This window comes from Thermobia domestica, chromosome 6 (genome assembly GCF_964235325.1).
Source record: "Thermobia domestica chromosome 6, izTheDome1.hap1.1, whole genome shotgun sequence".
Classification (NCBI taxonomy): Eukaryota; Metazoa; Arthropoda; class Insecta; order Zygentoma; family Lepismatidae; genus Thermobia; species Thermobia domestica.
The window spans coordinates 128,722,060-128,749,997 of NC_137459.1; the positions used below are offsets into that span (position 1 = coordinate 128,722,060).

Genomic DNA, 27,938 nt, shown 5'->3' on the forward strand with positions numbered 1-27,938 from the left:
CACTATTCAAAAGTAGTTTCTAGAAAACGTCATAAACACTGTAAAACGTTTATCTTTTTTTGCAGTGTATTTTTACGTGACTGTGTCCCATTTATCGAACTATTATACTTAAAAGAATGAAAGCATGAGGTAATGAAGCTTTAAGTTAATTATGAACAACACTGGAAAGGAATCGTGATAAATAAATGTTAAAGCATTCACTTCAGTTCATGAAGTTCCAAGTACGTTCTAGAGACATTCGTGGAACACAGTGGCTCAGTGGTGGAACACTTAACTCTGGTGCGAAGGGTCTCTTGTTCGATCTCCGGCAATGTGATCTTATGATGGACTTTAACGTGTCCATGAGTTTATTGGCGATTTTCTCGTTTCCTTTCACATTCTCATCCCACCAAAATATTTCACAGTATTTCGTTTTCATTAATAATTAGTCTTCTTTAGTCTAAAGGGTATAACCATGGGACGTTAGACTAGAAACTTTATTTCTAATGTTGATCTAAGTATGTAGAATACAATTTTGATTTCAATAGGACGTTCTTTACTGTAATATTAGGAAAATTTCCGCAGAACGTGTCACAAGACACATAGAAGTGCTTGAAAATATCGTGACGCTACAGAATTCCTACTGCACTCTTGTTAATGCATAATTAGGGATGCGCACGACACAAGATTTGTGGCTGTCTCGTCTCGAAAATGTGCTGTAAAAGTGATGTCTCGACTCGAAAAATGTATATTTCTCTATTGGAAGAGCCGTGTCTCGACTCGAATTTTGTCAGGAAAATCGTGTCTCGACTCGTCTCGTGCGCATCCCTATGCATAATTCATTAGTTTAAAAGTTACAAATGAAGTGTTAAATCTTGTGTATGTATTTAGTAAGTATCCTAGTGAATTTTGAGATGATTGTCTGTGGAGTTGCAGAGGTCAATATGAGTCACTTGACATGCAAAACATAAAGCTTTCAATCCCTTCCTGTTGGTCTAACGATAAGTGCGGGCCTTTGGTGCATTTCGTTACGCATTTGACTCCTGGCGAGAGAACATTTATATTTTTCAGGGGTTTGAATTCCACCTTGAACTATGGGTCCATGTCTGATATAGCCTCAATAATGAAAAGGGATGCAAACTTCAATAACTAAACAAAGCTTTCAGCTATACGCTACCACTTTGAGACAGTTCAAAGAGGTTTCTGGCAAGAAAAGATACTGCTTACTTCAGGATCCATTTAAACTAGGTTCGACATAATATTCCGAGAACATCTATTGAAATAAAGAATACCAAGTACGGATAATGTCAGGATGAAAGATAGAGTCTCAATAACGGAAAACGGAGACTAGATAACATCCATATGTCTAAATGATTAATTTGAAATTTAATGTTTCTTTTCAGTTCTAAGAACATGTGATACGTGGATCCACAGATTAACGTGCTGTTCGAAGTACATGAGCACCCAACGGGAATCGAACCATACATATATATTTATGTTTTGAACTATTCGCACATCATACGGTAGTGGCATAATTTGGTTGAGGTTTTACTATTTTATGTCAATTACATGATAGCAGCAGTTCTTCTAGCATCTGGGCACGTGTTTTTGCCAAAATGAATTAGTAGACAAAAATGAATTATTTAATCACAAAGCACATACACAAATTCTCTCCAATTGTAAACACTTTGCCTGGATAGGATGCTACATCAAACCTTCTGTGATATCGCCAGGTTTGACATTGGTTTAGGTGATTGAACTTTAAGATCCCTTTAACAACAGCAAGGTTTCATTAAATTGAACCTATTGCTTAAAGTGGGGTTCGAACAACTAATTGACTTTTTCGTTCAAAGATGAGTACTTCTTTGGAGGTGAATCCTGGACAGCACGTGCATTAGCCCCTATCTAGGTAGTCTACAAATGGCCAGGTGTAATTCATTCTTGAAACAGTGAAAGAATATATAGAAAGTGGATACGATGTGGTAAAAGAAATTGCTCTGTTCTGCTACTAGGGTAATTAAAAGAGAATGAAACAAATGTTTATTTTTCAAAATATTTTGGAACACGATATCAAACCGTCAAAGGTTAATTTATACCAAGAACTTATATATATATATATATATATATATATATATATATATATATATATATATATATATATACTATCTTATTCGATGTAAGTCGAGTAAGCAGTTTCAAGTTGAATCGAACATAGTATGTGTGATTAATTAAACACCGACATAATACACGTAGTTACTGTGATAATCGTGCCTATGGATCGTTTATATGATTAAGTTCACCAATCAGTATCAGTAAATGTCTTACGATGTAAAAAAAATGTTAGTTCAATGCTACAGGACATGCTTTCATATTCTAAGAATGTACTTACCAATGTGAGAAAAGACCTTCAATGGCTGTCTGATCGGGAGACCAATTTTCGGGGTTTTCATATCGGCAGCGTTTGCCGCCACAGAACATCGTACATTGGATCTCATTTGGTGTCACCTTGCGAAGATTCTCCGAGAATTTGTTATAATTAGATTGGACATGATTTACATCACAATGTTTACTGGCAGCCTGAAGACCCGCAGGCACCAGAGAGTCCACGTCTACTTCGTTCGCCATCCTGAAACGTACAAGAAGAAAATATATTTTACAAGAGGCAGAGAGTGCAATACAGAATAAGTGTAAGAATATTATTGCTTAAACAATCAAGTTATTATTATTATTATTATTATTATTATTATTATTATTATTATTATTATTATTATTATTATTATTATTATTATTATTTAAAACCATCAATATAGCCAATACTACAGCATATATGATAAGTCACTCCCTACGTTTAAATCACTGTAACTTATTTATTGATGAAATATTATTTTAACTAATACATTTAGAAAGAACAGCATTTGAGATTTTGTTTGATATCTTGTTGCAACTTCACATGAGCACTAGCACTCTCAACACATTATCTTAAACGAATTCGCTACTGCCGCTTGCAAAATGTTTTCTGAAATGCTGTTGATCATGTCGACTATTATTGCTTCCAGTTCATCCAAATTGTGTGGTTTCCTCTCGTTAGCTTCTCCTTAGCCCATCCCATTCCATAGAAAAAGCGCATAGGGTGTTAAATCTATGCTACCTGGCGGGTGTTAAATCTATGAACGTCTCCTAATCCAGCGACCTGGAGACTTACCTTGCAGCCATTCGTGAATCTCATTATTGAAAATGTGTGCCCGCACCATTGTGCATAAAAAGGAAGGTGTGGTTTATTCTATTACGAGTCACACACAAGTTCTGAGCATATCCAGATATTTTTCACAATTTATTGTGTTTCGCTTGAAGAATGGGCCAGCAATTGCAGGTGAATTCAAGGCATATCATACCGTTACCTTTGGGCGTCCATATGATTTCTCAACATACACATTTGGATTGTCATGCACTCAGAAATGACCCTTTTGTCTATTCAGAGATCTAGCATTAAGAAACACTGCTTCATCACTCCATAAAATGTTGTCAAACAGTTGCGGCCAGCAATCATACAAACCAAGAGAATTTCTGCAAACTTCATGCATCTGTCATAGTCATCAACAAACAATTGGTGTACGTAATGTGGTTTCCATGGGTTAAAAGAGAAATTCTTTTTTTTTAATTGTGACAACTACATGACGTGTGAGATGATTTTCGCTAACTCCATGACGCATGATTTCTTTGGACTCCTCACGAACATTTCATCAACTCTGGCAATATTCTCCGGTATTCTCGAAGTGGATGCCCTTCCTGATATTCTTTCATCAGAGACATTGCCCGTTGTTATTAGCTTTTAATGGCAATTTTTAATTCTTTTTGCATCCAATGTTGTATGGATTCCTCTTTTGGCCCTTCATCACTTTTGAACTCGAACAACAGATCCGAGCTGCTATTCTGATATGATTTTCCACGTTTAACGCAGGTAGCATTTCAACTCAAAGTGCAAAGTGCAATGATTTAAAAATAGAAAGTGACTTATCAGACATACAAAATATATATATATATATATATATATATATATATATATATATATATATATATATATATATATATATATATATATATATATATATATATATATATTGTTAAAGCAATTGAGTTATCTTAGCAGTATACCAATGACCTATTAACAAAGAATTAAATTATATTAATTAAACTTTCTTATTTAATTAAAGAAGGATGTTATGTAGTAAATGCGTATGCTCATTATCTCTATAATATCAATAGCTCGACCAAATCAAAGGAAAACAAGTAATCTAGGTTCTTTCTTTCCCCTGTTGCTGTTTCAATATTCGACTTTGATTGTGATTCTCAATGGACCGTCTATAACCAGCATCTAGTTGAGCAGCGATATTCACATTTCCCAGCACAGTGAGATTAACGTGTTTTATATGAGCTGACGAATTTTCATGTTTTTTTTTATTTTGTTGTGCAAATTCTGGATATCCACAACACCTTTTTTACTCTATGCATCTTCCCCCGCCCCGAACAACAAAAACGGAAAACAAAACAAAGCATTTTTAATTTTACATCCACAACATCCACATAAAGACTCATGCTGTTCGTACAAGTTTAGATTAAACTTCCTTGTAAATGTTTGTTTCTGACTTCTAATTACTTGCGTTATATTGAGAGTCGGAATCGGCCCACCGATGTTTTCACAAGTAGCTTTGCTTCTAAAGTTCTTTTTGAAAACGGCTCATTCAACAGAGACGTTGCAGAATTCATAGTCACTTCACGTATGATATATCAGGGACAGACACGTAATTATGCAATTACGGCAACAATTCCAATGAACAACAAAGGCCGGCACACGCACACACCCAACACTACTAAGTACGAACAGATTCGACAATTTGATCGTGAACATACTCCCGTCCGACTCCAAATTCATGATTTTTGCCGGTGTGATTTATTTTGCACCAAAAGAAACCATCGAAATGCTTTCCCTCAAAGACCTTTTAGTGAGAGGAGTGCTAGCCCCTATTTAAGCAGCCAAAGGCGTGGGTGATAGTAGGCGGAAGAGGAAAGTGAAGAAAGATAAGGGTTTCCTACATTGGTCATGGTTCAGTCGAGTTGAGGACAGGGATTGCAGTCCCCTTTAAAATCTCACCCCTTCCCCCCATTAACCCTCTTTTTCTGACAACTGCTATCCAACTCACCCACACACATATGAAAAGGAAAACATTCTCTATGCTTCCAAATTTCTACTCATTCAAACACGAGTGTATTAACTATTGATACCCTCAATTTGTCTTCAGTCTTCACGTGATCGCCTTTACTGTCTCCATAGCTGCCTTGACCTTACTTGGTTGACACAACCAATAGTTTTGACCACTTGGCAATCTCGCATTTAGGCAAGGTGCAAGGTTTTCTTCTCCTCTGTGTATGACTTCGAGGAGCAGAGCATTCTCCTTCAGGCGAGAACCGCACCAACTAATATTGCGGGGGGAAAGACGGTGGAGAATTTCCAGTTCCAAAGCGTTTTTTTTTGGGAAAGTTGCTTTTGTTGGTAGACTTGCTTGCAAAAGATCTGCAAACAAATAGATTCCTATGAGGCACTATAAGGATCCTCGCACCTCGCAACCTCCGCAGTAGCCCAACTGGGGAGTTTGTCAAACTCCCAAGCAGAAAGCTATTAGCCAGCCCCGTTTCAAACGTATTTCTTTAAGGAAAGATAATGTTGACAATAAAATGAAAAGTGATTTAACATTAATATAAAATGAAAATATTGTAAGGAGGTTTGTACTAACATGAAAACATTAAGAGAAACCGCCACTGATAAATAAAATTCTTGAAATATTTAAAACAATAAATTAATATTACCGAGGTTACCTTCGAGTAGGATAACTGTTATTTCCTTTCATTTGTTAATCCTTACATTGATAGAGATGTATTATCTAAAAATTAACTCACACTATTAAGTTTAAAGTGTTACTATTTTCTTTTGTTTTATTTATTTATTGGTTTGGTTTATCTGAAATTTAATTCCTGTCTTCAGAATAAGACTATATGGGATGTAAGCCTAGAATGCAGTGTGGAATATGAACCATATTTGCTTCCGTCGGGAGCCAAACTCGAGACCATGCACAAGCCCCTTTACTAAGTAAGTCTATTAACAATCTAGTCAGAGAGTTCATATACAAAGTAAACGGAAAATATATAATTTGTCTGTGTCATGATAGTTGAGTAGAATAGTAATTTTTCACCTCAAAATGGTGTGTAGAAAGTTGATTTTTTTAAATAATATTGCAAAAGTCCTGGATTACTCTGTAACAAACATTTAATAATTTCAAACATCGTAAAAGAAAGAAAGTAAATACATGCTGTAAAATTAAAGAAATTAGTGTTTACTAACAAGACAAGCTCAAGTGTAATCCTGGTATGGAAGAACCAAATATTTCTGCTTTTAATTTTCTCGGTGGAAGAGGTTAACATATCTTAAATGCTGCGTCAGCGAAGGTCGAAGTAAAATTTTTAAAAAATGGGGAGAATACTTTTCTAAAAATCTCTCAATCATGTTAACAATAGACGTGTTTGAGAGGTCACGTTTCAAAACCACCTCAAACACTTCCTCTCAGACAAAGCTCAGGTAATAGCGTGTTATACTCGATTGAAAACATTTTTCTTTCTTTGGCGCTACTAAAGATGGAGAAACCACAAAAAAGTCGATTGAAAAATGGGGCATGGCTCAGAGGTTGGCTATTGTTTACACGCAAACTTTCCATATTTTTGTCTGCATACCATTTCGTTTACAAGAGCCACTTCTTGGAGGTGGGATTGCTTTTTCATGCAGCAAAGGATGATCCTCCTTTATTTCACATAAATCATACAAAATGTTTGAAAAATTGCATTTGCAGTAAATTTTGGAGTTTTGTACAGTCAGTGAAAAAAGTTCTTCCCATTTGATGAAATTAGTTTCGTAAATAACTTCAGAACGGAAGGACAATTTGATTATAGTTTTCAGTAATAAGAAACAATGTAATTTTTGTACGTTCCAGCCATTAATTGAATATATGTATTGTTAGTAAAAATTAAGGATTGTTAAAGTTGTAATAATAATAATAATAATAATAATAATAATAATAATAATAATAATAACTTTTGAGACTAAATGACTAGTTCTTCTGTGATGCAGGGACTTGTGTTCGACCTCCGGTGGAAATTCACACGGTTTGGATTCTATGTTAAAATGTAGGTCCGGGGACACGATATTGTGCGGCCCTGAATTGAGTAAGGAACCTCTCGCACGTGCCTTTCTTGCACTTGAAACAATACAGAACGAAGTTCTAATCTCAAGCTATCTCCATATCTGAAGAAAATATGTATCGATTTTAAACAAACAAAAATAATTATGCGATAACATAGGAAGTTTGCTGATGACTGTAAAGTAACACTAATGTTTTGTGATCTTTCAGGATAGCAATTTAAAATTTGGAACCGAAAGTGAAATGAACTGTAGATCATCATTAGAAAAAAAAAGATTACTCTACATGATAGTATTTGCTCGTCTGTGTCAAACTATGCAATAATAATGTAAAAACTACAAATTTCCTTGACGTTTTTCACATGTGTGAGGTAAACAAAATAGTTCCATAATTGTATTGGAGATTGCGCCAATAGTTTCCACCGTATATAAAGTAGTCTCAGTTGATTATTATAAGACTTGACTATGTAAATGCAGTGTTATCCGTGTAGCAATTTTATGACAGCCTATATATTTATAAATGCAGCCCAATCAGTAAAAGAATAATTTAGTTATTAGCTATGATTGTAGCTAATTGTGAAATGAAAATTGCAAGTTTTCATCCACTTGCACTAACTAGTAACTAATTCTTTTTTACAAGCAAATACTTATTAACAAAACGAACCAAAACAAGAGGAAGTATGATTAGCTACTTTACTAATTCTTCTGGTTGTCCAGCTACATACATCCCAACATTCCCATATCCTATCTTCTTTGTATCTTTCCTCGTTACCCGTCACAATATCATGGAAAATGTTGGTTCCGGAAATTGACACCTTCCCACAGTTATTTTCAGTGCCAGTTAATTTGTGCATTTTCAAAACATATTTTCATCTAGAACTGTAAACCTATAGTGTTGTACAAAATCAATAGCGCCACCAATATCTACTGAGTGTTTGCAAATAACATCAATACACTTTCGAAAATGAATCCTCACAAGACAAGTTAATTGCGTCACTTTTCAGACCACGGTTATATGAGACATAGAGACATACAGTTTAACGTGAACCCGAACCACCGTAATGTGTTCAAATTTTTTCAGTGATATCCCACTGGGAATCGAATTCGGGACTTAGTGCACTAAAAACGCGCGTAAGCTATTATACTTGAGAGTAGAACATTCACACGGAAAAATTTTAAAAAGTATAGACCACCAAGGGTGCACAAATGCACCATTTGAGAGTTGTAACCCGCCGAAAATTGGTCGAAACGATATTAAAATGGCCATAGCTCTAGAACAATATATCGGATGAAAGTCTGATAAAAGAATATGGTAGTAATTTTGAATCTAGGTTCCATTAATGTGCCAAGGGGTATGGAATGTGTCCAGTTTTCAGTTCATTGTTCTACCGATTTCCGTTTCTTGAGTCTCCTTTTATGGTTCAAGGCTAAGGCTGTCACTGCCTCTGTTCCACAGCCACTAATACATTAAGGGAATCTGGACACAAGATAAGCACTCTGTTCTGTCATACAATCTTCATCCGACATTTCACTCTCGAGTTATGGTTCTTTTTGTACCGTTCTGATCAATGTTCAGAGGACAATAACTCTGAAATGACGCGTTTGCGCACCGATGATGCTTTTAATTTTTCCTTTTTTTTGTAAGGATTCATTTTTTAATGTTTTTTGATGTTTAGAAACACTTTATATCTGAGGCTGAGAAGTAAAATAGTATAAGTTATAAAGTATTAATTTCACAGGAGAAGAAAAAAGTAATTTCAAGACAATATTTTGTTGAATTGCGTCAATTGTTTATTCACGGAAAAAATATTCACTTACTGCGTTCCATTTGTCCACATCTCAAAACTTTTCTAGTGTCCTTCATACTAATGTAAGTAAAGAAAAATATGATAACGCAATTTCGGCCCAAAAGTGACTTGGCATAGTTTACCTCTCAGCCCCAGAATAGCTAACAAGGATTGGAAATGATTAAAAGAATTCAGATGTTTAGCACTTCTTCTCAATGATGCGAGGAAGGATATCGTAAATAGATTCAGTTCAAGGTGAGAGTATTTGATTTGGGAATATTAGCATGAACAATAAAGAATGTTTTAGGAAAATACATTAAATTATGAAATATTTTGCCTGTTTGATTGCTAAATCCTATTAACATTAAGTTTAGTCATGAATTTAGAAGAAGTTATCTATTTTACCCAAATAATGCCAGTTATTTAGCTGCTTTCTGAATACACTTGTAGGCAACACTACGAATAAACAGTGAGCAATAGTCCAGTTATACAACCGAACAAATAAAAAAAATATTCTATTGCCAGTTTATACAACGAAAAGATGCTTGCTTTACCAGTTCACACTAGGCATACCAGCGATAAATGCAGCCCACTGCATGCATTCCTTAGAGCACAAAGGAATCAAGTCAACTAGCCAAAGTTGTAAGGAAAAGAGACAGGATGTTCGTACGGTACGCTTAAGTACATGGAAGAGTTAACACTTTCTTTGTTACATTATAAAAGTCTTTTACAATATCTAGACATCAATTTTCTAAATTCTGAAAGGCGCATCAGAGATCTTGAAGATGCTATATAAAAAAAAGAACCAAAAAGTTGACTTGATTTCATTGTGCACTGAACGAACCACACGTGAGATATTAGTGAATAACCAGATGGCTATACATTAGTTTGGAAAATTGTCGAAGTGACAACATGATACTGGAAGACAAGTGGTGTACTAGTAGAACAGTATCCATTGACAACGATACTTTATTTACAATGATTGAGGAGACTAATAGTCTAACTTTTCATGATAATGCTAATCATAATAGATGATACCATATGGAAAATATCTCCCCACACTGGTAAGACATAAGTGGATTTCTTAATAAAAGGTTTGCTAATCAGAAACATCAACGTATAGCCCTCTTTCACAACACGTGAACTTGTATGGATAAAATATTGACCTGTAATGAGAAGCAGTTCTTATACAACAATTCAAACGTCCCGTGATTAGCTGCATCCAAGATGTCTCTCTTTTCCAATACTGTATCAACATTTGCTGTGTCTACTGAACGCCAAGAGGAATTGTATACACGACTCCAAAAGTGCATTACCACCAGGAAATTCTCCTTTTCCTGCAATAGCAGACAACCCAAAAAGCTCGGCGGTTGGGTTGGTTGCGAATTCGAAAGGCGTTGGACAAAACCTCAATTTTGTAACAAATATATCAGTGTGGCAAACTGCAAATAAGAGAATAAAATAAATTCTTAAGAATGACAATTTTATTATCGTGACGGAGTTGGATGACATCAAAATTTACAAAATGATTTTACTTAAGCAGTTCAAACAAGATGAATGGCAAGAAACAGGTAACAGAGGAAATCATTTCTCTCCTTCCCCCAAAAAAGGAATCTCATAAAAAAGTTACAAAATGTAAAGGTTTAATATAAAAGTAGTACCCAAAATTTTGAAGTTGACACCCGAAAGGCAAGAACAACTGAACTGAAGTGAGTGAAATTGTACACAGATATTGTAGACATAAAATGAGGGAATACGGGTTTCTTATTTTCCTGGAACAAACGGTTAGGTGGGGCACGGACCCCTCCAAACTTTTGATTTTGAAATATCAAAAGTGCTAGTAACAGTATGTCAGATGTGTGTAAAGGACATGAAGAATCGCAACAAAACTTTGTGTATGAAGAATAGGCAAAAAATAAACGAATACGTTTTTCTTATTTTCGGGGGAAACTGCTTTTTGGGGCAAAAGCCCCTTCCAAATTTTTGGAATTTGACCCCGAAAGGCAAGATAAAGTAGACCGAAGTGAATGGAATGTGCACAAATATTCCCAGACAGCATGCTTGCTTGCCGCAAGCTTGCCTGTCGCTTTTATTTGATTTTATTTCGCTTTCGCTTATACACAAAAGTTTATTTTTGCTTAGCGCAAGCTGCAGTGCGGACAACCCAAGCTTCACTTGCGAGAAGCTTTTCTTTAATTTGAAGTAAAAAGCCAGCGTGATTCGCCAGTTCAATTTTCAGATGTTCTTAAAAACCACGCGAAGCTGATCTTTTAATTTTCGGCCACAAGGTAGTGTTCGCGTTTTAGCGACGTTTTAGCACTCACCTTGAATAAAGGACAAAACTTTATAATTTTTAAGAAAATGCCGTCTAGTACTCTAGTCCCACGTACCTACAATGTCGCTCCTAATTTCCGATATTTCGGTAACCATGAAGCATAACGAATTGTGGAAATTATGTATAAAGCATAAATGTGAACATAATTGGCAGCACATTTGAGCGTACTTATTTCGCGAAAGAATACAGAACTGTTGGAGATATTTTAATATGAACTTAAAGTTTAACGTACAGTATAAACTTTATGTGAATGCTGTGTTTAAAGTATAAACATTTTTCTGCGTTTTTATATAAAAAGGTATTTATAACTTCAAGTACTCGCAGCTAATAGAACAAGGTATTGGATATTGGTAAGACGCAATGTCGCTCGATGTTTATCGCAACAAAGCCGTTATGTTTATTAATATTTTAAATTTCGTACGAGCGGATCAGAGTCGTGGATGTTTCCACGGCTGTGAATTTGCTCCAATTATTGGAAAGGTGAGGGAACATTTATATGTCACAGATGTTTTTGATGTGCTCAAGGATTGTAGCATGGATTTGGTCAGACGACCGATATATACCGATTTCTTACTGTTTTATGTTTTATCTAAATTCGCTTGCCGCAAGCTCCATATGGCTTGTTTGACGTGTCTTTCTTTTGCAATAAGTTTAATAAGGCTTGCCACTGATGATTTACGCTTATACTTGGCTTGCGTTTGAGATAATTTGACTTACGTTCACATGTGAAGACAAGCTTGCCGCAAGCCTTGCCCTGATGTTGCTAATCAGCTTGCCGCAAGCTTGCAGCAAGCAAATTGGCTTGTATAATAGAGCTTGCAGCAAGTGTAAATTCCTGTCTGGTTTGTAGAGGTAAGATGAGGGAATAGGTGTTTCGTATTCTCCTGAAATGAAAAAAAAACTGTTGAGTGGACCGAGGCGTTGAGTAGCGGGAGGAGTGGACCGAAGCGAATGAAATTGTAATTAGATATTGGATATGTAAAATATAGCCTTTCATGTTTAACAAGTGTCGTGTCTCCATCCGATTTCTTCAAATTTGGCAGATAAACTACAAGCACAAACAGTGTAATGTATTTTATAGTATTTCAGGAGGTATCTTTAACCCTTACAATGTTTTTGCGCATAAACAAAAACACGTGTCGATTTATTTCCAGTTGCTATTGATCTGCCAAATTTGAAGCAAAACTGATAGGGACACTTGAGAAACACGACAGGTCTTATTTTACATAGGGTCTTTAGAATATCTATACACAATTTCATTGCTTCGTTCCACCCCTTCCTGCGCTATTATGGTAATATTTACTTTTTTCGGATGGGAATTAGGCCCCAACACTGTTTTTCCGCAGAAATTAAAACACGTTTCATTTATTGTTTTGCAAATTGTCCCTATACGAAGTTTTTTTGCAATTCTCCATATTCTTTAGGAACTTCTGACATATGCTTATTTGCACTTTTGATATTTCGTAGTCAACGATTTAGAAGGTCCGTGCCTCATTCAACCGCTTTTTTCCAGGAAAATACGAAACCCAATTATCTCATTTTACGTCAACAATATCTCTGCACAATGTCATTCAATTCTGTGCATTTCTTCTTGTCTTTTAGGCCTCAAATTTCAAAATTTTGGGTGGGGGCTTTTGCCCCCTAAAACAATTTTTCCGCAGAAAATAAAAATCCCGCATTCCTTTTTTGCGTATTGTTCATACACAAAGTTTCGTTGCAATTCTTCCTGTCCTTTACACACATCTGACATACTGTTACTAGCACTTTCAATATTTCATGATGAAAGATTTGAAGGGGTCCGTGCCCCACCCAACCGTTTTTTCCAGGAACATACGAAACCCAAATTCCCTCATTTTATGTCTACAATATGTGTGTACAATTTCGTTGATTTCGGTTCACTTTTTTTTGTCATTTGGGCGTCAACTTTCAAAATTTTGGGTGGTGCTTTTGCCGCAGAAAGTAAGAAACACGTATTCGTTTATTTCATGTATAGTATCTACCTGCCAAATTTTATCAAAATCGGAATGTTACACTTCGGAAGTATTACTTGTTAGTAACTAATATTTCTTTAAAATTTTATGAGCAAATAGTGGAAATTAAAGATGCTATAAGCAAAAAATTGAGATCAATTGCAACTTTCGGCTCCTACCAACATTGAAAGAAATGACAGCACAGGTATTTGGATTCAAGGTAGACATGAAATTTGAAACTGAGATTTCACTATATTTCTGTAATTATTTTAATGCACACTGCAAAGTCCTTAAATGTTAATTAAGTCAGGATTTTACTTCCAAATTAAGTTGCAACATAATAATTTCCTATATTATATAGTATAATTTATTAGCCACCAGAACTTTTCTCTTCCCGGAAAAAAAGAAACAAAAAAGCACCTGTCTAAAGAAACTGCTTCGAACTCTGACCTACAACTTATCATAAGAATGTTTTTCTATTCCTCTCTCTCAGAGATTTCCATCCCTTTTGGCCTTTGGGACCGCTCATTGGCAAAAGGTGCACACATGACCGCTATATGCACATATGTTCTTAGGCATAGTCAGAGATTTTGAAAAGGAACCAATGTTTTCATAATAATAATAATAATAATAATAATAATATAACAATTATAATAATATTTATTATTATTATTATTATTGTTGCGTTTACAACTATGTTTTTTTCGCTTTATCTTGCGTGGGAGGCCCTGAAGACTGGTACGCCACTGGTGCATTTCATTCTGTGTTTGTCTTTTTTTCCGTTTCGTGTGGATATTAAACATGTACTTTATGTATTTTTTTTTCTTTTTTATGATATTCTTTTTTGCGGGGGAACGAGAGAAATTCTTTTCTCTGATATCTATTTATTGTCATTCATCTTCTTTGAACTCCTTAAGTAAGATTATATTGTAACTTTTTATGTCATCTATTGCCTTCACAAAAATAAAATCGTTATTATTAAGAATTTATTTTATTCTCTTATTTGCAGTTTGCCACACTGATATATTTGTAACAAAATTTAGGTTTGGCCCAACGCCTTTCGAATTCTCAACCAACAAAACTTTCGAGCTTTTTGGGTTGCCTACTATTGCAGGAAAGGAAGAATTGCAGGTGGTAATGCACTTTTGGTGTCGTGTATACATTTTGATATGCTGGAACATGGTAAGCCATAACCGGGAATACTATTGTCAAATGATTAACAGAATTCATAAAGGTCTTCAAAATAAGGATTTAGCACTAGTAAAAAGGAAGGAGTGATAATTTGCCAAGATGACACTCGCTCAGATGTGTGAGTAGTGTCAAAAGACATCAGAAGAAATCGGACAGAACCAGGTTCAAACTATAAGAGGATTGAGGAACCACTTCCCATCTCATGCTTCTAATTTTCTGCTATGTGTGATTGGTAGAATCGATTTTTCTCTTTTCGTTTGTGAGCAGGTGCGGCACCCAACGGGCACAAAGTGTGTGTAACCTGAAGACTGTATTAATGTTAGAATACTAAGCGCAGATAACCCAGTCGCTTCAACAAGTTGTCGTGTGGTTACACATTTGTCAATGTGTTTAACATTGTTCACTGCAGTTGATGGTTTGCCATACCGTGTTGCTCCAGCAGATTGAAATCACCACTGTGGAACCTTTATACCCATTACTGGTTATTGCTGTAGTCCAATGTCTCATCTCTATGTTGTATACACGAAGCAATTTGTGTCGAATGGACGTGGCCGACGAATTGCTCTTGTACAGGAATTTAACGGTTGGCGAGTACTGCTGTCTACTTCCTTCTCCATTGTGAGCGTATTTGTAAATAGAGGAAAAAAATTTGCCGCACAACTTGAGCATAAATTATAATATTAAAAGAGTTATAACATATTGTGCAAAACGTTTCGAACGCGCCCTTCGTGTATAGCCTATATAATTATCTTGAAGTGGTTGGTACATTGGACATTTCAAGACCATGGAATCAATCAACATTTCAATTACAGATTGAGGTTGTTTATTTTTGTGTGTATCTTTTATCTATATGCGGAGGAGCGCAATAATTATGGTAAATGTTATGTGATTACTAGGAAATGTCTTAGCGCAAGTTTAAAAACTTCTGTCTACTACGGTTATTTCATCGTGGTGAAATATCAACTTTAATATCGTAGTTGCAAATGAGAAAAGGTAACAAAATATTTATTGTGTTTGTGGGAAGTGAAGCTTTAAAGCACTGACAATTGATATATATATTCTTCAGCAGCTTTGACTAAATTTTGTTACTCTTTATATATATATATATATATATATATATATATATATATATATATATATATATATATATATATATATATATTCTAAATGTTTGGCTTTAAGTTCAATGCTCCCTAAGGATTCAATTTCTATTGATCACTAGAAAATCAACAATGTATATAACTCTAAGCAATTAAGAAGAGAAAATTGTTTGACTCCAAGGTGTTTTGCTGTCTATTTGTGCAAATGTAGCGGGAAAAGAACGAAAAACAAATACTATTTCATTTCAGTGGTGACAATATACTAAATGGAATCTGCATTAGACTCGAAACGTTTGCTATCTCGTATATTTGAATTGCCAGATATGCTGATTAGTGTACTGTTAACAGTACACACAAAACATGCAATGTATCAAATTACTGATAATTGCAGAAGCACCTTTAATTGCGAACGTTTTGTCCATGTACTTTGCATTGTTGTCTCAAGACATTTCATCACTGATTATTTTGTATTTACGCTCTCTGTTAGAAGTTAGGCTATATAAGACGAGATTCACAGTTTAGAAGGAGATTGTTGTAATGTGTTTGGTGCTCTCCCACCTGGAATTGAACTCGGAGCTTGTCCACCGAAGACATACACTAATGACTATACAAATGAGGAGGACAGGACATTTCATGAAGTAGCCAAACCACGAAAAACGCCAGAGCTACTAGAATCTTCGGACTCCTAATGGAGACACACAGCATATTCAAACACTCCAAAATATGATTCAATCAATCAAAAGTGAGCGAATATGACTTCTTCTTCTACAAAATTATTATGAGTCTTAATAGAAATCATCATGCGAAAGAGTCGTGATAGAACATTTGGCATACTTACCAGGCGCACACCCAGAAAATTTTGTTGAATGAGTGCAAAATTTGGAAGAGGGGTCCAATACTATAAGACACTACATATATGTATGATTGGTCCGATGTAATTCTACACCCGAGAAATTATATGTAATTGTTAAGTTCTGTCATCTTTATTCTAAGAAGAAAATGTAAAATTAGATTTACTTTTTTAGAAAAGAAAGACTACAAATGAAGTGTAACATAAAATCTTTAGGCTACATCAGTCATTCCTCTACTAAACAATTATAGTTTAATTATGAAAGTGTAAAAGGTATGTCGAGTTAAGAAGTTTTGAGGGGTGATCCGATCTCGGTAGATTCTCCGTGTGGGTGCGCCTCGAGCATAGTTTTATGTGTTTGTTACAGTTCTCATATTTCTTTATTTTTTTCCGTCAAATGTCCCAAATGTATTATACAATTTAGGTCCACTGCTAATTCCTTTCATATAACACGCGAGAAAAGCAAAACAATGATATTTTCATTTCATAATATGTAAACATTTATTGCTTTAAATCAACTTCGAAATTTCGACACAGTCTAGTTTTCACCTCTAGATGATAGTTTGCTTTGGTCGATTATATTCTAACTTCTTTCTAAACTTTCACAATCCGCCAGAGCACTAAAAGATATACAGCAGTTTGCAATCAATCAATAAAATCCTCTATAAAATAGTGTAACGATATTTTTTTTCTTACAAGAAATCTTCCGAAAAATGTTTCCGTATCGAACAGGCCTTAGATCCACTAGTACTGAGAAAGTATTTTAGGAAATCCCAACACTACAAACCTATCGAGAACGGTATACGAGAATATACAAAATACACCCACTTATTTTTTATAGTTCAGTTTCTTTAATTGAGAGATGTAATAGAGGTATAAGGATGAGTTTTTAAACAGTCGAGCGAATACCTACCAAAAATTCTAGTACAACATAACTCTTGAAAATTATGGAAAGAAACTGTAAATACTAGCACGCATGTTTATAAATAAAGCAATATATCATCACACAACACATTTTCACTTTTGCAATTTTGAAATACTTTGAGAGAATAATGTCTCTCAATATTCTGCACATAAAGCACAATTTCCGAAGTAAGTTACGCCCCCCCCCCAAAGGAAAAAAGTTTCCACACTTTCTCAGAAGTGTTACAGCTAAACGTATGTTACTGCAAATACCAATACTCGTCTTTTTCTATTTTACATATTTTAAGATAAATGTTGAAATAGAAAAATCAGTTCCAAAATTTCCTTCAGATTCTCACAATACTGAAGGACAGGCGGGAGCTCATGTGGTTCGGATTCCACGTTAATCAATAGGTCCACGTCTCATATAGCCTGCTGTTGAAAGGGACGTTAAACTCAAAATCAACTCAATGTTCAAAGTAAGATTTTACCATTGTAGCAATGTTACCAAGTACAATATGTTTTGATAAGCTATTTGCTTTTCTTACAACCATTCAGTTTATTTAGGCAAGGAAAACGTAGCCTAAAGAAAAATTAGAGGTTATACGTATTTTTTTTTTAAAAAAAAGTCTTGAAAGTAAATTAAATTTTAGTTTTGTTGTGTGTTAATATATTAAAATTTAACCCTTTGGGGATCCCATGGTACAATTTGTACCATACGGGGTGTTTCATGGTACATTGCGTTATAACTCTCCTATTTGAGCTTTTTCGTCCTTTTTTTTTCAAGTCCAGAGGCATTGCAGAAGACATTACGGATGGTTTCACACCTTCCTGTGTCGAGATATAGGAGGTGATGACGTCATAAGTCTAAAATTTATATTTTGGTGTAATATTTTTTTGGGGGGGGTTATGTAAAGTATTTTTGGCGGGCTTATTTTTGCACGTAGAAGATTGAAATTTTGCACAAACATGCAGTCCACCGAGTAGTATTTACTAGGTTTTTTTCAGATTTCTGCGTTAAAACAGGGGGGATCCAGAGAGTCAAAAAGTTGAAAAAAGTGATATTTTTACCCAAAAATCTCATTTTTCCTCATTTTCCCGCCTTAGATACATGATGGAGACAAGTGAATGGTACCGCCTGAAAGGCAGTTCTATTCTGAAGAGAATGATGTGTGACACATGGCCCTAGGGTAATTAGGGAAGTGTCAGGGAATTTTTATCATAATATACTTCTGTATAGGGGAATTTTGGACATTTTCAGTACTATTTTTGTGCTGGCTTATTTTTGCACCTAGAAGATTGAAATTGTGCACAAACATTCAGTCCACCGAGTAGTATTTACCAGATTTTATCAGATTTCTGCGTTAAAACAGGGGGTACAGAGGGGCTAAACGTTGAAAAAGGGAAATTTTTACCAAAAATCCCTTTCACGGGATTTTCCCGCCTTAGATACATAATGGGGACAAGTGAATGGTACCGCCTGAAAGGCAGTTCTATTCTGAAGAGAATGATGGGCAAAACATGGCCTTAGGGTAATTAGGGATGTCTCAGGGAATGTTTAAAAATTTCCCTCTGTATACGGGAATATGGGACATTGTCGGTATATTTTTTTTGGCGGACTTACTTTTGCACCTGGAAAATTGGAATTGTGCATAAACATTCAGCCCACCGAGTAGTATTTACCAGATTTTTTTCAGATCTCTGCGTTAAAACAGGGGGAGGTCCAGGGGGGCTAAAAGTTGAAAAAAGGATATTTAGATAAAAAAATCCCGTTTTTTCCTCATTTTCCCGCCTTAGATACATGATGGAGACACGTGAGTCATACCGCCTGAAAGGCAGTTCTATTTTGAAGGGGATGATGGGCGAAACATGACCCTAGGGTAATTAGGGATGTCTCAGGAAATTTTTTACCTGAGATCATGGTGTTTCACGGTAATTTGGGGCATGGTGGGAATTCCTGATAAAATTTCTCCCGCCCTTGGTGTTCAAGATAGAAACTTGAAATTTGGCACACACATTTAGTATACCAAGTACTATCTATCAGATTTTTTTTAGATGGCTACGTTCACACAGGATTGCTCCAGGGGGGCCCAAAATGCGAGAAAAAAATTTCCCTCCGAAAGTTTCCCTTTGACATCATTTTTCCCGCTCCTGGTATATGGTATGAGCATGCAAGTGGTATCATTTGAAAGCCAGCTCCATTATGAAGAGAATGAGGTATGATCCATGATCCTAGGATAAATAATGACGATGCAGTAGCTGCTTGACTGAAAGTCTTAAAAAAAGCCCCAAAACCCCGGATCTCTTAAGGGATAATTTTGTTCTGAGTTAACCTAGGAATCTCTGGGGAAGGGTTTTAAACTTCCCATTCCCCTCGGTACGACCTCAGAATGCCGTAATTTTGTTTGCTCCATTAGTTTATTTTCATTACAAGAAATTTAGATAAAAAGAAATGTAGATAACTGATTGAAAGAATTAGTAATATACTACTATATTCTTCTATTTTAAATTGCATAAGTTTATTCTTTGATTCTGTTTAAAGCGTCACATTACTGGAAATTAGTCAATATCAGCTGTCAACTTTGCTCGTTCAAATCTTCACTTGAACGTCAGGAGACAGCAGTTTCTCAGCTCACCTGCCCGTGCTTCCCTACTGTACTACACACAGAGCGGTCTGTAACTCTCGCAACTCTGTCGTGAACGTGGTGTGATGATGGATTGCACATACGCAAGGGGTAAAGGAAGCGGACAGTAGAAACGAAATGAAAATATAATAATATTCTATATATATTATTAAATACAGAATGTTAAGGAGAAACAAACAGCACACGATATTTGGTGGTTCACGTGCTCTTGCGAACAAGGTGACGCCATTTTTTCATTTATTGCACTGTTAGTAAAACTAAACAATGTTTCACAAACGGGAAACAGGGCCGTCCCGTCAAGTTGCCGGGCCTGAAGCTAAAGCAAATTGTGAGGTCAGATGAGAATTCCGTATCTATCATGAATAAGTTACCCTGCAGCAACTTCGTCTTATTATTTATCAATGATAGTAATATCCTAACACGAGTGCACTTCACATTGGTAATATACAGTCGTAAAAACGTTATAAAAATGAAGGTTCATTATCCAAATATTTTGAATCCAAAGAATGAATTAGAAATAAAAGGAAAGTTGTTTGTTTTCCTGAAGGTATTAACTTGTTTGGCTTGACACTAACTTCAAAATTTCTTGTAGATAATAGCAATAAACTATTTTCTGCTTTTAAGCGCTTTACCTAGGTATTATCATTATTATTTTCTGTTTTTAGCCCTTTTGTTGAAGTTGGTTAATGTTGTTTCCAAAGTAACGTTTTTAATTACTAATCGGCGCAGGCAAACATGGAGAAAATCGCATTTTCATGTACCGGTTCAAGATGGGGAAGAAAAAAGGGCCCTCGAGTTTTTAACTGATTCTTGTAGTACTTGGCGAGAGAAATCGATTAGTAAAGGAATTCAAAATCGGCGCAGGCAAACATGGAGAAAATAGCATTTTCATGTACCGGTTCAAAATTTGATTTTCTCCATGTTTGCCTGCGCCGATATTGAATTCCTTTACTAATCGATTTCTCTCGCCAAGTACTACAAGAATCAGTTAAAAACTCGCGGGCCCTTTTATGTTCCCCATTTTGAACCGGTACATGAAAATGCGATTTTCTCCATGTTCGCTTGCGCCGATTTTGAAAATTCTTTCACTAATCGATTTCTCTCGTCAAGTACTACAAGAATCACTTAAACTCTCGCGGGCCCTTTTTTCTTCCCCCCAACCGAAATTGATTCCATTTTTCCCTTCAACGAAGGGATTTCGAAAACGCTGAAACACATGTTCAGTTATTTATAATGAGGAGTTTATATGCCGAATTTCATTTCCCTAATTTCAGGAATCGTAAAATATATTATTATTTTTTTTAAATAAATTCACTCTATACTCTAAAGATCTTACTAGTACTAGGTGAAATACCCGTTCCTCGCACAAGGACAATACGTTTATAATATTGATCTTTGCAAAAAAAAAAAAAATAAAAAATAACCCTTCTCACCCTTAAAATTCGCATTCCAATCAAAGTGAAATGATAAAAACCCATGTTGGCCAAAGTGCTATGTTCAAAAATTCATTTCAAATGGCTCTCCCTTTTTCCCTCTGATGGTGTGACTGATACCTCGAAGTCATTTTTGTATATTGAGGAAAAAATAGAAATTGTCCTTCTACCGTTGAAAGGGAATTTCCGGGAACGCTGTGACACATGCCCAGTTGTATTAGATAAGAGATTTAAATACCAAATCCTTTCAGTTTTACGTCCCACGATTATGCCGTGTAATTTAAAGAAGACAGTGATAAAAATTGATGAAATGGTTGAATGAAGACAGGGGGACGGGACGAAAAAAGCCCGAGAAAACGCACGCACACGGTGTTTGTTCATCACAAAATCCACTTGGAGCTAGCTGGGATCGAACCAATTCTTTATGCACCAGAGGTGAACACTCTAGCAGTGAGCCATTGCGGCCCCCTAAAAAAATGCTGAAACTCGTCTTTAATTATTTTAAATTAAAAGTCTAAGTTCCAAATTCCTTGTTGCTAATCTTAAGGGATTAATTATTTTAATGACAAGTCTACATATATAATAAATTTCGTGCCCCTAACCTAAATAGATTCCGTAATATAATAATTGTCACCTGTATTATGCCCCATTCCACGCCAAGTTTCAAAAAATCGTTCCTTAATGGTACCTTGCGTCAAAAATTCTATGAACTGTACAAATTTGAAGTTTCTGACTTAAGTAATTTGGCCTAGCCAGTATTGGCCTACAAAGTATTGATCAATCAGCCAGTCACTCAGCACTTTTCTTTAATATATCGAGATTTAAGTTAGAAAATAGGCATTGTGTTCTAATTTCGCGTTCCTGTGTCCTGGCCGTTGATGAGTGACTCACTTTTCCTCTTTTATGTAATAGTACTAGCAAATGCCTTCACGTGTTACTGCGGACTTATTTTGCGCTCTTCCTTCTGCGTCTTTCATTTATAATTGATCATAAACTCGAAGTCTTTCTTGAAGCTCCCTCGTGGCTAAGCGGTTAGTGTACACACGTTTAGAGCGAGAGACCCGGGTTCGATTGCCGGTACGAGCTCATGAGGTTAGGATTCCACGTGAATCAGTAGGTCAACGTCTCGTATAGCCTCAGTGCTGAACGGGACGTTAAATTGAAAATCAACTCGAAGTCTTCCTCGAAATTCGAACACCTCGTATGGACATTTTAGTGAACCATCCCCATCTTTTTCTTCATCCCATCTAGGTCAAATATAACGTAAACACTTCATGGTATGATTCATTTTACAAAGAAAGAGCGCAAATTCCAAATATCATATCTCTAACTTTAACGGATTCCAAAATATGGACGTCCTATGAGTGGGGGATCTATCCTGCCCCCCCCCCCCAGTTTTTTGAGTGACAAAAATAATTTAAGTTATTATTTATACAGGTTTAAAAGTTAATGGTAAGCTATTGATATACCTATCTTAGTCTGTGTTCCGGATGCGCCCCCCAGATTTCACCATCAAAATCCGAAACTGCGTCTCATTGTATTAATTGTAGCTCCCCATTAGATATATTTTAAATAAACCTTTGAATCACATGTTAATTATTTTAAGACAGAGGCCTAAATATCAAATTTTCTGTCTCTAAGTTTAAGTGATATTGATATGGGCATCTCAATATAATGATTGTAACCCCTAATCCATTTCTGTCCCTTCTAGGTCAAATATCAAAAACGCTGAGACAACTTTTTTAATTATAATTTTAATTATCTAAAATGAAAAAAAGTTACATCACAAATGCTATGTTCTGTCCAAATTTGAACTTTCTAGCTTAATTAATTAGGTCTAGGCGTTGATCAGTCAATCAGTCAAGGCCTCTTTTATACAGAGAGATTGAGCATAGCTATAGATATGTCAGTATTATAAAAATTGGCTCCTTTACCCGTTTAAGAGCAGAATTTTGAAAACAATTAAACACGTACAAGAGCAAGTAATAAGTTTTGCAATATTTACTTCACCCAATCAGCAGGTGCGTGTATACGCAGTGATCTACCGTAAGTACAAAGTCAAACTGGTCCAGGAGGTAATGTGAACTATTTAACACAGAGGCCGCTACTCCGTCATTACCGTCAGTCAGTGTTTAGTGATAATCACGATAAGCGCTCAACAACATCTGATGTATGAACTGTTACAGTATGAATTCGAACTTATTCTTAACGCTGTGGTAGCAGCCCAAAACACTTGTCGTGCAAAAGGGGAAGGTGCACTGAGCCACAGCATATCAACTAGTTGGTTCCGGAAATGTTGTGTAGGTTGTAAAGATGTCGAAGTTCAGCCAAGGTCCAGCCGCCTCAGGGTAGCAGATGCTGAGGTCATACGACATGCCATTAAGGTAATTCCATTCACCAGCAAGCGACGATTGGCAAACACACTTGGCATGTTCATCCCACTAAAGTGCATCGCCTAAAGAACTTCAGGAGCTCGCGAATTATATCACATGAGTCGACCCCAGTTGAAGCACAGAGAAAGGTGAATGTATGCCGACAACTGCTGCAAAATCCGCGTGACGTACGTTTTCTGAAAGGAATTATCATATGGATGTTTTTCCTAACTTTGAATGTGTAAAAACAATGGCTGATCAAGGGACAACTTCCTGGGCCAGAACCGATCGTCTCCAGAATAAAGTCATACTCTGTGTGGTGGAACTACGAGGGGGTACTTCGCTCTAAGTTCGTTCCTAACGGTCGTAGCATCAATGCTGATCTTTATTCCGAACAGTTGGAGCGGGTGTATGGTACACTAGTGAAACAATATCATATATTGGTGGACCAAAAGCTTGCCTTGCAGCAACAGAAGAACGCAAAGCAAGATTCGGCTCGAAAAAGACAACAAAAATTCAGGAACATAATGAAATATCCCTGACATTATCCCTTCCGATTACTATCTGTTTCGGTACATGGCACACTTCCTGAAATCACGATGTTTCACCAACCAGCAGTAACTGCCTGCATTGCCTCTAAGGACAAGATGTGGTATCGATGTAGGATTGAGGAACTGGAGGAATGTGGCTGCAGACAGTTCAGAACGAAGAGCTGTACAGAATAGTGCAAGACGTATGAATCACCTTTGTATTCAATTATTTATAATGAGGAGTAAATACGCTAAATTTCATCTTCCTAACTTAACAGATACATGGGATTCTCTACTCTTTGTGCTTGAACTCTGTTGGGCCTATTTAGAATATGTTTTTTTTTTAGTGCCCCTTGTTCTTACAACGTAAAGAATTTTATGTCCATATTTCACGTTTCTCGACGCAATAGAATGTCCTAAGGGTTGATAAATAGGCCACTTTTAAATAGTAGGGGAGAGTATCAAAAAAGTGGCCCAGTTGTAGATTACTGACCTCTGCTGTGGGAAGTCCCTGGTTCGATCCTACGCCATGAGAGTCTGTAATTGACTACATAGTGTCCGCAGGGTTTCGTCGGGATTCTACCGCTTCCTCCGACATTTCCATTCCACCAATTATTTCATAATCTTTTATCTTCATTAATCATCGTCTCTTTTATCCTAAGAGTCATAATGGTGGGACCTAAATATTTCATTTTAGATTTTTTCCCTTCATATGATAGTAATGTACTGTGGTTTGTTTTTCTTCTATTTAGGAGATGAATTTTAGAAAACACAGAAACATGTAGTTCCTTATTTTTACCTAAGTGTTTAAATATTGACACACACACTTTTGACAATAAAATCTATACCGCAACTTTTAATATTGTAGAAATTGCCTCTTTTTCCTCTTTAGGTACGGAATTTTCACAAACGCTAAAAGACGTATTTAGTCATTTTTAATGATAGCCTTTCAAAATTTGAACGCATTATGGTAGTTCGAATTCCACCTTAAACTACAGATCCACATCTCATATAGCTTCAGTGCTGAAAGGGACGCTAAACTTCAATAAACAAGCAATTTCTTGAATCCTATCACAATTATTTCTGGTTTTCTAGACCGGAGTTCACTATTCCTTAATTCGAGTACTTCCCGCATTGCCTCACGACGATAGGTAGATACCAATAATTATGTACTCTCATTGAGAATTGAACACAGAATCATACGCCAAAGACTCGTGTGCTAATTATTAAATTACAAAGTGCAATAAAAATAAAACTCTTCCATATGTTTAGTTCATATGTGCTGTAGTTTTAGACACTAACAATGGTATTTTCTGAATGTATCAGTACTTGATACAAAAATACAGAAAAAAAGAGTAAAAATGTTTACGTCCCTATGCATATTTCTTCCTTACCTTGACAAGAAAACAAGATCAAGTTCTTCATGTTAGCTATGTATCCAACGAAGACGGTTTAACTCATTAATGAGGTAGTTCATTTCATTATTATTAATTACATGTATCACTTTTACACAGGTTCGCACAAGATTCCAAGTACAATGACACAGAATGACAGCGAAGCACTTACAAGCCCATTTCCGGCCGTCATTTTGCCAAGGTAAGCAAACGGACAAAGACACGCGGTAATGTTGCCATACGGGCGTTCTTTATCGAACCTACGGGACAAACATAATATCTCAACATACAAGTTGCATGATCAAAAGTCGGCTTCGGAAGATCAATACTGTTTCCTAGGAAACATTCCGTGGCATGTATAACGAAACTTTTCCTTCCTTTATTGTAATTTAGCTTGGAGAAAAGAAACGAATACAATTTGGTTTTAGTAATAATAGTGCTACAAGAAAGCTGACATAGCACCAAATAATAATAACCGGAAAAATTCTGAAGACAAATTTGCAGTGAAATTCTAAAATTTATTATCAAATGCCCACGCACGACATTTAGATTAAAATGTATGAATGAATTGTAAATGTATAATTTAAAATATGGAAGGCATGGTAACTCAGCGATAAAGCGCTTACCCCTGGTGCGAGGGGGTCCTTGGTTCGATCCCTGACCAAGTAAGTTTATGGTGGATAACATCATGTTCGTGGGTTTCGCCAAGGTATTCCTGTTTCTTCCCACATTCTCATTCCGCCGACTATTCCATCATTATTAACTTTCCTTAACCATACGCCTCCCTTAACCTGAAAAGGTCATAATTGTGAGACGTTAAACTGAAAAATGTCATTTCAATAATATAATTTAAGACATATATTAGAAAGATGTTATGAGTTTTGCTTATTTGTTGGATGATAGCGTCCCTTTTCAGCAGTGAGGCTATATGAGAAGTGGATCAACAGTTTAAGGTGGTGTCCGAACCAGCATAATGGGTTAAATTTCAAAGCTACTCCACCGAGAATCGAACCTCGGATCACTTGCAACAAAGGTGCAGGAGACAACCACTAAAGCAGCGATGAGGAAACATTTTAGTTGAGCGCTGGATCTACTTTTATACTCCACAGTTTTTGCGCATGTATACAAAATACGTGTATATGGCCGCGGTGGCTCAGTGGTAGAGCGTTCACCTCTGGTGCTTGGGGTCCCGGGTGCGATCACAGCCCCCGCCAAGTGAACTTTGTAGTGGACAATCACCGTATGCATGGGTTTCCTCGGGGTTCTCCCGTTTCCTCCCTCTTTCTTCATTCCACCATTTCATTCATTACTCATCATCACCGTCTTCTTTAGCCTAACCGGCAAATCCGTGGGACGTAAAACTCAAAGATCTCTCATATCACAAAATACGTGACATATCTAAGCTGTTAATAAATTAATACGAATAATTTAACCAGATTGGAGATAATTTGCATATAATTCCTGATCGTAAAAGTTATTGTGTAGAATTAATGTGAAAGGGGTGAAAATATTTTTCATTGTTTGTATCAGTGGCAGCACAATTACTCATATGACCGCTCAGAATGGAGCAAGAGGTGCTGCAGATAGTCAATTACTGACCTCTGTGGACATTTGGGATTTAACAAGCAGTCTGCTGTTATCAGAAGAGATGCTTGAAGTTACTGATTGACTTAATATTCTCACCGTAGTTGGTAGATACCTTTAGTATGCAAAACGACCAAAGCCCCCAAAACAGAGTGATCGTTCAGCATCCATCGAACCGTAGTAAACCAGTGACTCTATGTCAGAAAGCTTACAGCGTAAAGTTGGGTGAAGAACTGTTAACAGCCGTGTGCACCAACGAAGTTTAAATGAGCGTTCACTCAAATGCGTTCAACATTAAACTTTCAAGTTTAAACGTGGTTCCCGGACTTTTGTTGCACCACTGAAAGTCGAAGTTCAGTACATCTCGTTTAAGTAAACTTTGGTCAATTTGTAAAATGGACCCTGACTGGTTGTCGTCTTTTGTCTCTAATCTTCGTTTAACAAAGTAACAAATGAAGAAAGCATACCGTTTGCGGTCTTTTCGACTTTCGAGATTATGTGCATAGAGGTGTGAGTAGTCTAATTTCAGCGATCGTAATTGTGATGGAAAAAAATAACGAAACCACGAGCAAAAAATGTTTCCGAACACGAGAAATCGGACATCGTGTGCATCACAATAATA

At 36.2% G+C, this 27,938-nt stretch overlaps 1 protein-coding gene across 3 annotated transcripts in view; it reads right to left on the minus strand.

Moving 5' to 3' along the window:
- LOC145688199 (protein tyrosine phosphatase domain-containing protein 1-like) overlaps window positions 1-27,938 on the minus strand; it is a 261,122-nt gene that overhangs the window by 91,348 nt on the left and 141,836 nt on the right. For 2 of the 3 annotated variants that reach the window (XM_081762081.1, XM_081762079.1), the window contains exon 3: window positions 2,369-2,605. In XM_081762081.1, coding sequence (XP_081618207.1) covers window positions 2,369-2,605 — 237 coding nt within the window. Of the gene's footprint in view, window positions 1-2,368; window positions 2,606-25,732; window positions 25,973-27,938 lie in introns of those variants that run through there. The other variant, XM_081762080.1, reaches the window with a different exon arrangement.